The 12,671-nt window shown below is 51.1% G+C and overlaps 1 protein-coding gene across 1 annotated transcript in view; it reads left to right on the plus strand.

Annotated features, from left to right (window-relative positions):
* LOC142466864 (uncharacterized) overlaps positions 1-4,089 on the plus strand; it is a 52,673-nt gene extending 48,584 nt beyond the window's left edge. The window contains exon 3 of the mRNA XM_075572398.1: positions 1,195-4,089. Coding sequence (XP_075428513.1) covers positions 1,893-2,645 — 753 coding nt within the window. The 5' untranslated portion in view covers positions 1,195-1,892 and the 3' untranslated portion in view covers positions 2,646-4,089. The remainder of the gene's footprint in view (positions 1-1,194) is intronic.
* Positions 4,090-12,671: the final 8,582 nt, after the last annotated feature.

Consider the following 12,671-nt stretch of genomic DNA (forward strand, 5'->3'; position numbering starts at 1 on the left):
GTGTTATTCTGCCTCCCCTCTCTCCTGACTACTCTTCCCTCCCCGAGAAGCCCCCCTCCCCTCCCCCGGCAGAGTTACGGAGACATAGGGGATCTCTCCGAGTCCCCGCACAGAGCAGCTCCCACTCTCTCCCCCCCTCGTGGAAAGGGTGTGCACAAGGGGGGGGAGTGTGCTTGGTGGCGGCTCACGGGGGGGGTGCTCGGCGGCAGCTTACGAGGGGGAGGGCGTGCAGGGTGGCTCACAGAGGGGTGGGTGGGCATGCTCGGCGGCTCACTGTGGGGCTGGGAGGACTTGCATGGTGGCTCACGGGGAGTTGGGAGGGCGTGTTTGTGGGATCACTGTGTGCACAGCAGCTCACTGTTGTGTGTGTGTGTGTGTTGCTGCCTTCCTCCTCTTTGGTGACTCCTGCTGGCAGATGGCAACACTGACAGCCTCATCTGCCAGCAGCGACGTCACTTCAGTCACTATGACTTCCACCTCCAGTAAACACATGAATGTCGCTAAAGAAGTTTCACTGGGAATCTCTGCGCTAAGGTAATGAAGGGAGTTGTTGCATGTACCATGTGATGAATGCCTTTTGGGGGGCTGGGATGTCACCTTAAAGGGAAGGAATCATATTCATTGGTTTTCCAACGTTTTTGTGTTGTGTGTATATATATATATAATATATTTACAAAAATAAAAAAATACTGTAGAACTCTGTAGGGTATAAAAAGGTCTTAATGCATCAAGCAAGCATAAGGGGTTAAAAACAGGGTTAAAAGAAAGTTATGTACACACACTCTATTAGAGACCTGGTACATGGTGCGGTAACGCGGTGACTGATGTGTGAGCTTCTGAGACACGTATTCTATTCATTGTACAAACAGTTTTTAATTATACCTTCACAACTGAAACTATCGAATTACTATCTATCAAAGGATTTGAAAGGATTTCTGCCACTTTAATTGGTGTTTTGCAGCTAGTGAGATTTCCTTTTAAATCGTTAAATATTATGATCCACTTTAAATGTATGATCCACTACATCTGCTCTCCGGCCCTAATGCTGCACATGTTGTGCTAAACCCTTCATTTTTACAATGTACATCTATAGTTTACTTTCATCCTGAACTTTTTGTGATATGCCAACTTACCTCTCCTGCATGGCCTTTTGTAAGACAGTTTGTGTAACAGTGACTTTTTTGTCTCTTCTAGTACAAAGACAAGCTCCAATAATCCCCCCATCCCAACACTGCAAGGTTGCTTTTAGCAGTCAGGATTACCTCCTCACACATCTGAAGTTCAAACACCCAAATGAGTATATGGAAAAGATGAGGACAGAAAAATCTTGCAACATTCCAATAAATATGACAGAAAATGCATCTTTCAACCAGTAAAGGCAATTAATAAACAATGTAACTGCTTCTCATTCCAAAAATATATATTATCAGCAGCCACAGGAAAAGATCTTGGAGAAAGTGGGAAGAGTCTGACTTGGTTTTCAGACCAGAACCTACAGAAGAGGACACACACAGGGGAGAGACCGCATGTATGTGGGGAATGTGGGAAGGGATTTAGTATGTCATCCAGCCTGAACAAACACATGAGGACACACACAGGGGAGAGACCGCATGTATGTGGGGAATGTGGGAAGGGATTTAGTATGTCATCCAGCCTGAACAAACACATGAGGACACACACAGGGGAGAGACCGCATGTATGTGGGGAATGTGGGAAGGGATTTAGTGTGTTATCAGACCTGAACACACACAAGAGGACGCACACAGGGGAGAGACCGCATGTATGTGGGGAATGTGGGAAGGGATTTATTCAGGTATCCAACCTGAACAGACACCAGAGGACACACAGGGGAGAGACCGCATGTATGTGGGGAATGTGGGAAGGGATTTAGTATGTCATCCAGCCTGAACATACACATGAGGACACACACAGGGGAGAGACCGCATGTATGTGGGGAATGTGGGAAGGGATTTAGTGTGTTATCCAACCTGAACAGACACCAGACAACACACACAGGGGAGAGACCGCATGTATGTGGGGAATGTGGGAAGGGATTTAGTATGTCATCCAGCCTGAACAAACACATGAGGACACACACAGGGGAGAGACCGCATGTATGTGGGGAATGTGGGAAGGGATTTATTCAGGTATCCAACCTGAACAGACACCAGCCGACACACACAGGGGAGAGACCGCATGTATGTGGGGAATGTGGGAAGGGATTTAGTGTGTTATCCAACCTGAACACACACAAGAGGGCGCACACAGGGGAGAGACCGCATGTATGTGGGGAATGTGGGAAGGGATTTAGTGTGTTATCCAGCCTGAACAAACACATAAGGACACACACAGGGGAGAGACCGCATGTATGTGGGGAATGTGGGAAGGGATTTATTCAGGTATCCAACCTGAACAGACACCAGACGACACACACAGGGGAGAGACCGCATGTATGTGGGGAATGTGGGAAGGGATTTAGTCGGTTATCCCACCTGAACAAACACAAGAGGACACACACAGCGGAGAGACCGCATGTATGTGGGGAATGTGGGAAGGGATTTAGTGAGTTATACAGCCTGAAGACACACATTAGGACACACAGGGGAGAGACTGCATGTATGTGGGGAATGTGGGAAGGGATTTAGTATGTCATGCAGCCTGAACAAACACATGAGGACACACACAGGGGAGAGACAGCATGTATGTGGGGAATGTGGGAAGGGATTTAGTGAGTTATCCAGCCTGAACACACACTTGAGGACACACACAGGGGAGAGACCGTATGTGTGTGGGGAATGTGGGAAGAGATTTAGTCAGTTATCCCACGTGAACATACACAAGAGAACACACACAGTTGAGAGACCCCATGTATGTGGTGAATGTGGAAAGGCATTTAGTGACTTATCCAGCCTGAACACACATGAGGACATACACAGGGGAGAGACCGCATGTATGTGGGGAATGTGGGAAGGGATTTAGTATAATTCAGCATGAACACAAACATGAGGACACACACAGGGGAGAGACCACATGGATGTGGGGAATGTGGGAAGGGATATAGTGTGTTATCTCACCTGAACAGACACAGGAGGACACAGACAGGGGAGAGAACGCATGTACAGTATGTGGGGAATGTGGGAAGGGATTTAGTGTATCATTCAGACTGAACACACACAGTGGAGAGACCACATGTATGTGGGGAATGTGGGGAGGGATTTAGAGTGTTATCCCACCTGAACACACACAAGAGAACCCACACAGGGGAGAGACCGCATGTATGTGGGGAATGTGGAAAGGGATTTAGTGACTTTTCCAGCCTGAACATACACAAGAGGACACACACAGGAGAGATACCTATATCTAAAGCCAGGCATGTTTAGGGATAACCAGCAACTAAGACGCTCACATATAAGTGCACACGTTTATCTGTGTTATGCTAAATCACAATGAAAAGTGACTTTATTTTATGGTGCATAAAACGAGCATTTTTAAAGGATAAAAAAAGTTACAACTTTTTAAATGCAGGTTATTTGTATCATTCTTATTGTAGTTTTATTTTATTTTTTAAATGTTCTTAATAATGTTTTATATTTCCATGCTGTTGGTTCAAATAAAATGTGTGTTCCCCATTCAGAAATCGTGGGGCCCGGGACAAACATTTTAAGCAGGGCCCCCCAGTATCGGCGGTATTGCCCGCCGCCCGCCACCCCCCCCCCGCATTTAACACCTCATGAGCCCCCTCTCTTTGCCCCCATCCCATGTATTTCTCTCCATTCCGTCTCAACCCATCTCACTCTCCCACCTCGCATGTATTTCTCTCCCCTGCTTATCACCCTTTCTCCCTCTTTTCCTCAACCCCTTTCTCCTCTCCCTCCGTCAATTACCCCACGCTCACTCATTCCGCCCCCCCACACTCACTTCCCCCACAAGATATATACCAAAAAACTTCCCACCCCCAAATATATACACCCCCCCCCCAAATGCATACAAAAACCCCACCTACCCAATACATACATATACATACACAGTGGTCGACAAATCACCCAAAAATCTACTCACTGAACAAGAAAATCTACTCGCCACCTAGTCCCAGCCCCCGCTTAAAAAAAAAAATAGAAAAATAAATTGAATAAATTCCTAGTAAGAACAACATTCGCTTTATACAAAAGTTTGTTTTTTGTATTACATTATACTACAATGTGTGTGTGTGTGTGTGTGTGTGTGTGTGTGTGTGTGTGTGTGTGTGTGTGTGTGTGTGTGTGTGTGTGTGTTTCGGATTTTCAAAAAAACCCCAGATATGAATGACTAGTTTCCTGAACCCTTTATCCAGTGTCTGGATGCCTCCGCTTCACAATATCTAAAGCAGGAATTCCTCCTGGGCTCTTACTTGATCCGCAGTCCCTCAATGTCCAGGTACTCTCATTCCCGCAATGTTATACAGTACATTAGGGAGGGAGTTGTTCCCTACCTTTCTTCTGGGTTAGGGGGGATTCCGATATCTCCCGTGTGAAGCTCGAGAGTCATATCTGGAAGAAAGCAGTATAGGTTATTTTGGTGTAGGTATAGGGCAGTTAAGATATACAGTATAGGGTAAATAAGATATCGAGATCCAGAGTGTGAGAGAGTATGGGTGACAGAGAGAGAGATAGTGGGAGAGAGAGGCAGTGAGAGAGAGGCGGTGGGAGAGGGGCGGTGGCAGACAGAGAGAGGGTCAGAGGCAGACAGAGAGGGTCAGAGGCAGACAGAGAGGGTCAGAGGCAGACAGAGAGAGGGATAGAGGCAGACAGAGAGGGGCAGAGGCAGACAGAGAGGGGCAGAGACAGACAGAGTGGCAGAGACAGACAGAGAGGGGAAGGGGGTGACTGGGTGGGTGACTGACTGACCGGGTGGGTGGGTGACTGACAGGGTGGGTGACTGACTGACTGACTGGTTGGTTAATTGAAAGACTAGATGACTGGGTGGGTGACTGTGGGTAGGTGGGTGACTGGACACTTGGGTGGGTGGGTGACTGGACACTTGGGTGGGTGGGTGACTTGCCCCATGGGTGGGTGGGTGACTTGACACATAGGTGGGTGATTGGGTGGGTGGGTGAATGGATGGGTGGGTTTTTTCACACAGACACACTCACAGACACACACGGGATGTCGCACATGAGGTACTGAGGATTTGATCTTCTCGGGGGCCCATTGTAATTACCTGCCCGGGGATCTCCTCTCTCCCCTTGTCGTCCTCCTCGGCAGCACTTCCACCTGCCTGTGTGACGCGAGTGTCACGCAAGTGAAGCCCCCCTCCCCCCCCCGAGGCGGAAGCCGCTGCAGGCCTCCACCACCGCAGGACCCCCCAATCCATTTAAAAAATACCCCAAACCCCCCAATATCCCCCAATACATATATATAAAAATCAGACTTATCTGCAAGGGGGGGCGGCGTGGCGTGCCGGTGCCTGCGGGTGGTGGCGGCGATGCTGTGGGGGGCCAATGCTGTGGGGGGGCAGGTGGTTCGGGTATGTCCGGCGGCTGCGGGGGGTGTCCGGCGGCTGCGGGGGGTGAGGCGATGGCCCTGTCCTTCGGGGGGCGGTTGTGGCGGTGCAGCGTGGGGCCCGGCGGCTGGTCACAGCAGTTGCCGCCGGCCCCGCTGCAGGCACGCCATGTTCCTGCTCCCACACGCACCGGTGTGCTGTGGGGGTGGGGTCGATGCTGGCCCGATGCGATGGCGATGGCGGGACGGCCTGGTGGCAATGGGGGGGCGGCAGTTGTGGCCTGATGCTGCGGGGAGGGGGGGAAGCGGAACGGCCCGGTGACTGCGGGGGGGGGGGAGGTGGCGGTGCTGCGAGGGGCCCGACGGCTTGTCACAGCAGTTGCCGCCGTCCCCGCTGCAACCGGGGTATTTGTACCCTCTAGACGCGCTGATGCCACCTACCCCATGCCGACCTGGTGATCCTCTTACTGACACACGGAGCGTGACAGCGCGTCAGAGCGTGTACATTTGAACAACAAAACTTTATTAACGCAAACATTCCGGTAGTACACACACAAAAGCATATACATACACAGAAACGTCCACATAGGAAAAGAACGTTCATTACCAGAGATAAACTATGTTATAGTATATCATTCCTAAAACCAATAACCATATATTATATGCATATTTCCCTGTGTCAAAGGCTGAACAAGTCCCAACCCGATGACACTTGTGTCTACACGCAAAGCAAACTGTAGAAGATGATTGCAAGTGTGGCATAGGTTCCCCCATGGCCCCTATTGGTACCTATGCCTCCCACTCAGCTGCAGAGGTGTGCAGGCATGTACTGTATCTGGTATCAGTGAAGAAGGTGGATTGGTCAGCGCACAGGTTTTTGCTCATAAATTGCGAGAAAAGATGGAATACACGAAATCAATGTATTAAACAGACATGTGTAATCAATGAATAAATAAATGTGGAAACATTTTGGTATTAAAAAAGTATGTAGTAAATGTTGTGATGATGTTTGTATTTAGAATTTAAATATATAAAAAATATAAATGTAACCATGCTGTAAAATGGCTGCAGTCATCTCTCCTGCTGACATTAAGGCCTGGTAAGTTGTGGGCATGCCAGCAGTAATTATGGAGGTTTGCCCTCACACCCTGGTGAGGTGCCCTATGTATGGATGGGAGTGGTCACAGGCTCTGACTCCATGGTTAGTGATGTCAGAGGTGTGTCAGCCTCCAGAGTATACATAAGGCACAGCACTGATCAAAAGTTAGGAGTTCCTGTTGTTGGCTGCTCTGTTCAGTAAGAGGCACATGGAGGTCTGCAACATTGTTGCAGTAGTCTGATGCAGAGCTGTGAGTCTGGCAGCACAAAGCAGACAGAGAAAAGCTGTTGGAATGTTATGTAAGAGCTATGAGACAAAGAGCAAGTCTGAGTGCAGGCTTGGGAGGAGACAGCTTATAAGACTGTGACCAGGGACCTGGCACAGGGATTATCTCCCTAAATGGGAGATAGGGAACCCACCAATTAAGGACAATACCTTTCAAAGGGAAGTGCGGTGAACGATGGAGGGCTGATTACACCCCATTGTGGAGGGCAGCATGGCCCACCGTACAATAAAGATGTTGCTGATAACAGAAACCCTCATGTGTAAGAGTGAAGTGATTGCACAGGGGGCTGCACCACAGAGGAGTTCCTCATCAGGCTCATCCCCATGCGGACGCAGGGATCCTGATGAGGTGGAGGCGCTGCACTGGATCTAGGTAGGACTCAGCACACTACCTCAGCTACCTGTCTGGGTTGGCAAAATCCCCACACACCATCATGCGGGAGACTCAGGAGTCCTGTAGCCAACAGGTGCACCACCAGACACTACACCGTAATGGGGACTGGTTAGACCACAGGGGCCAATATGAGATTGGGGGGTCAGACCGGTTCACAAAAACTGTTACATTTGGAGGCGCTGCTGAGAGAGACCTGTCAACAGGACAGGCTTTTGCTAGGTCACTGGGAAACAGGGAGAAGTGTCTGCTGCCACTTTGTGCTGCGTTGGGACAGACCTAGGGATAGCCAGGGAGCTGATGGAGTATGTCAGTGATCAGGGACTGCCTAGGGGCCTGAAAGGAGTTAGGGGTTTGGAGCCGGGCTATAGCTGACCGAGTCACCTTGAGGTAGTGCTAGTTGGTAGGATGCCTAAAGGGATAGCCTGTTAACGTGGTCAGGAATCCTGGAGAGGGTCTGCGCTAGGCTGACCAAGACAGGTAGATGCCCAAGTACTGCATGGAAGAGCCAGAGTACTCTAGTCCATTCCAGACCACTCACCGTAGGGAGCACAGACTGGGAGGAAGGAGATACAGCAGACACTGAGAGAGTGAGCCTAGCCTGAGGTAGTGCATACATGAGTCCAGCCTACATTAGGTACACATGTGGTGGTGCATCAGTGAAATCTTTATTGTACCGGTTTGGCAGCTGCCCCGCAGAGAGGAGCTCCATATACAATCAGAACAAACACCGCAACGCAAGATGGCGACGGCGTTGGAGTCAGTAGTAATGCTCAATCAGTCCGTTGTGCGTAAAGAGGACGGGACGATGGATGAAGCGGTACTACAGTCTTCGTCAGAAAGACGGAGAGGAGCTATCTGAGTTCCTCTTGCGGATTGTAACAGTCTTGCGGGAGATGTGGAGAAGGGATCATATTACGGCCACCGAAGTGGATGTGTTCTGTTGTGATCAATTTCTGAGAGGAGCGATACCTGACCATCCTGTTGTGGTCATGATGAGGTGCTCTTGGATGCGGGGTGACCCCCTTTCCTGCAAGTGGCTAATGGAGAAGATAGAGAAACACGAAGTTACAGCTGCTGCTAATATGGATAGCAGAGCGACCCAAAATGGCGGTTCCCGCTTCCCTGGGAGACCGCGTGAGCCAGTTGCAGAAAATGCTGCAAATGCTAAAATTGCAGAAACTTGTCCGGGATTGGCGGGAAAATCTAAACCCCACCCCCGCCAGTCGAGTGACGCCGTGCAGAGCCAGAGTCACTCCTTGAAAGAGTGGGCCGCCCCTCCTTTAAATTCCACCAGTGGGAGCGAGAGTTTTGAGCAGTCGTCAGCCATTTCTGTTCAACAGGAGGAGGAGCCGGGACTCTATATCACTATGAGTTCTGCTGAAGTTCAGGCTGTCTTCAGGGAGAAGTTACTTAGTGCCTCCCATGACCAACACCCAGCTGTGGTGATGCCCAAGCCAACGGACCACACCAGTGAAGCTGGAGATAAGGAATCACCTGCCCCGTTATCTATGGAACAGGAGAGACCACTGTGCAAAGTGTCTCCTGTAACCAGCACAACAAAGAGCGATATAGACATTGGGGTATATCCCTATTCATTGCCAGGATGCTCCCTGGTAGTCAAGGCGGGAGCGGACACAGCCATGCTGATGGCTGAAGCCCCGCGTGCGGCCTGTACCGAACCAGTTGATCCCGGAGAATGGGGATCGCTCCTAATGATTGCAACGGAGCCTAGAGAGAAAGGGGTCTACAACCATGGTGAGAACCCGGAACCTCACAGTCGGTCCCCTGCGGAAGTGCGACTACTAGCGTCGGAGTCTGCTTCATCGGACGAGGAGCAGGCAAGCCCGACATCGCTGGTGATGCGCCTACCGGTGGACCACTACAGCGGTGCTGAAAAAGAACCAGCACTTACCTGTGTCGCGGCGGAGCGGAGTCTCGTGTCGCCGGTGCAGAAACAACCGGAGCGGCGGAGTCCCACGGCCGTGGTGACTTACAGCGCGGAAGGAGGAGAAGATCCCATCCCGAGCCGACGGAGCGGTGAGATACATCCTTACCCTCCTCAGGCGCCGGTGGTGGCAACGGCGAAGGAAGGCCTAGCCCAGGCCCGAGCGGAGCGGAGAGCAGAACCATCACTTCCGGCCGCGGATGTCGTTGTGAAGGAAGAGATCCCGCATGGGGATCCATCGCAAGATGGCGGAGTATCCGGTTCCGGTGATGACGTCACTTCCGGCGGAGGTAGCGGAACGACCAGAGAGAGAACCACAACGCCTCGGCGATCAGGCAGTGCTTCCCGATCACCTGTGTCAACAAAGAGCTGGCAGGCTGTGAGGAAAGCTGAGACGGGTGAGGCCCAACCAGCGGCACATCCGCACAATGATGCGGGACTATCCGAAGGCAGAGAGCGGGTCGGAACCCCGCGGATGCCCATTTTCTGTCCCTATGCCCAACCCCATGCCCTAGATAAGGCCCCTGTCCCAGTCACCTTTTCCCGTGGGTCCACGTCCAGAATGGGGATGTCGGGAGGGTCCCAGGGAACCGGTGAGGAACGGACTGGGGAGAGACTGAACGGTTATGCTTCGGAGGGTGGTTCCAGGGGTGGAGGGCAACTGGGTAAGGCATCGGTGGACCGGTGGGTGCTTAATGTACCCGATCCAGCAGAGGAAAAGGTACCGGGATCATACCCATGGTCCAAGCCTTGCTCGGAAAGAACCTCGGGGATATCCTCTTGGGGGGATGCAGAGGAAGGGGACTCAATAGAGTCAGAGAAAGGTAAAGAAACCCGGTGGTGGGCCCCATTATTTGAGGGCTAAGTGGCCTGGATGGATCGTACGCGATTCCTTATCCGAAAGAAGGATATAGTGGATTACTGGTGGGCAGTAGGAGAGTTCACACCCGCGCAGAGGGAAAGGGAGCTACAAGAGAGGTGGTTCAAAATTGAGTGCAAGGAAATAGAGCCCATGGGTTCTGACATCTTATTGGGCCCAGTAGACCCTGATGAGCCCCTGTCATGGGTGTTGCCAGGGAGGGCAGGGAACGCAGAGCTGACTAGGAGCAGCCGGGCCGAGAGGGCTATTATAGCCAAGTACAAACACTCGCATGACCTGGAATACCCATATGTCCCTGAGCCCCTCATGGAGGGAGAAATTGAGTTTGAAATGGGTTCTACTGATGAGGATAGGGGATATGGCACTGATGAGGAGGAAGGATCAGGGGAAGAAGATTGGGATCCTGGCGGGTTACATGGGAAGTGTCACCCAGAGGGTTACAGCATTGCTGCTCTAAGCACAGTGGGCCATGCTGTGCGCAAGCCACCTTAAGAGGGTAGGGTAGTACCACTAATGGATACTCCATCAGGGAGTAATCCTGGTTGCTATCATCTAAAGTTAGGATGTATCTGTTATATGTTATAATAAGAGATATGTACTGTAATGTGTATTATGTGTGTTTTCCATTTTACAGTGCTTCCTGGGGGGAGAATGTAACCATGCTGTAAAATGGCTGCAGTCATCTCTCCTGCTGACAGTAAGGCCTGGTAAGTTGTGGGCATGCCAGCAGTAATTATGGAGGTTTGCCCTCACACCCTGGTGAGGTGCCCTATGTATGGATGGGAGTGGTCACAGGCTCTGACTCCATGGTTAGTGATGTCAGAGCTGTGTCAGCCTCCAGAGTATACATAAGGCACAGCACTGATCAAAAGTTAGGAGTTCCTGTTGTTGGCTGCCTCTGTTCAGTAAGAGGCACATGGAGGTCTGCAACATTGTTGCAGTAGTCTGATGCAGAGCTGTGAGTCTGGCAGCACAAAGCAGAAAGAGAAAAGCTGTTGGAGTGTTATGTAAGAGCTATGAGACAAGGAGCAAGTCTGAGTGCAGGCTTGGGAGGAGACAGCTTATAAGACTGTGACCAGAAACGGCATGCTGGGAAGCAAGCAGCATGGAAGCTTGAACTGAGAGCTCTGTGCCTCACTCCCTGTTATTCTAAAAAAACAAACAACAAAACTGGCATGACTTGAATAAAAACACCACCTTATACTAACTAAACATCCAGGATGTCAAAGAAGATAGCTAAAACCCCTAAAAAAAAGGGGCTCCCAGAGTATTTTGGCGGAGGTAAACCGAGCAGAGCCACGGCAGCAATGGCACCCACCTCCCGCACTGGATCAGAATCAGAGGAGGAGGGGGATACAGGGGAGGATCAGGGTCTTCTGCCGGTAAGACGCTGCGATTTTGAAAGACTATATACAGACTTAAAATCCATGTTGCAGGCTGAAATTAGAGCCCTGGGAAAGGAGGTAGGGAGCCTGGGGGCAAGAATGCAGGAGCTTGAAGTGAAGGTGGATGCTAACGCCAAGGTTGGCCTGCGCAATACAAAAAAGGCAGCGGACTTGCAGGCGCAAATTAACTAATTAAAAGACAGACAAGAAGACGCAGAAAACCGCGACCGACGTAACAATGTCCGCCTGCGGGGCGTCCCGGAGACTGTGGGAGACTGTGAGGAGTTCGTGGCGCGGTGGCTCGCCCATATGTGCCCGGATTCCCCGCAAGATAAACTGGGAATGGATAGATGCCATCGGGCGCTCCGGTCAAAGCCACAACCAACAGAAAAACCGCGGGACATTATAGTGCGGCTCCATCACTATAAGACCAGGGAAGCGGTGCTGCAGCACGCAAGGAATGCACCCCTGAGAGAATTCGAGGGCACCAAAATTGCAGTATTCCAGGACATTGCCCCAAGTACATTAGCCCGGAGAAGAGAGCTGTGGCCCATAACTAAATGCCTCAGGGATAAGGCCATCCGCTACCGTTGGCTATTTCCCTTCGGGCTGATGGTGATTAAAAATGGACGCCCAATCAGTATGAAAGCCCCTGGAGAAGGTGAGGCGTTCCTCAAGAAGCTGGGGCTGCGGCTGACCCCCACGGCCTCCGAGATGGAAGAACCGGCCCCGGGACCATCCTGGACCACAGTCGGGAGCACAGCTGATGAAGGGGTCACTCAAGGATGAGGAAACGTATAATTACTATGTTTCATCACAGTTTGTACTTTAATAAAGTTGACAGTTTAATGTTCAAAAAGTCAAGAAATATATACCTTTGCCCTGGACTAAGGTACCTTGCACCCCCCCACCCCCCCTGCCGGAGATGGTGTTTGCCGCATACCCGGGATGTCGGGCACCTGTTTTAAAAAAAACTCTTTTGGACTTACCTCGTAGAGATGGCATGGCACCTAAGATGGCGGAGACAGCACAGGCACCATGGAACGCAGAACCAGGAAGGCGGGAAGATCGAGGTGAGCGGGAAGCCATGTAGATGATGCGTCCGCCTCGGTGAGTTGTCAAATCCAAAATGGCGTCCAGAGGAAATACGTCACCGGAAGGGGCGGGACCCGGAGCGGCCATCTTGGAGGTGGCGAGGAGCAGAGA

This window comes from Ascaphus truei, chromosome 15, assembly GCF_040206685.1.
Source record: "Ascaphus truei isolate aAscTru1 chromosome 15, aAscTru1.hap1, whole genome shotgun sequence".
Classification (NCBI taxonomy): Eukaryota; Metazoa; Chordata; class Amphibia; order Anura; family Ascaphidae; genus Ascaphus; species Ascaphus truei.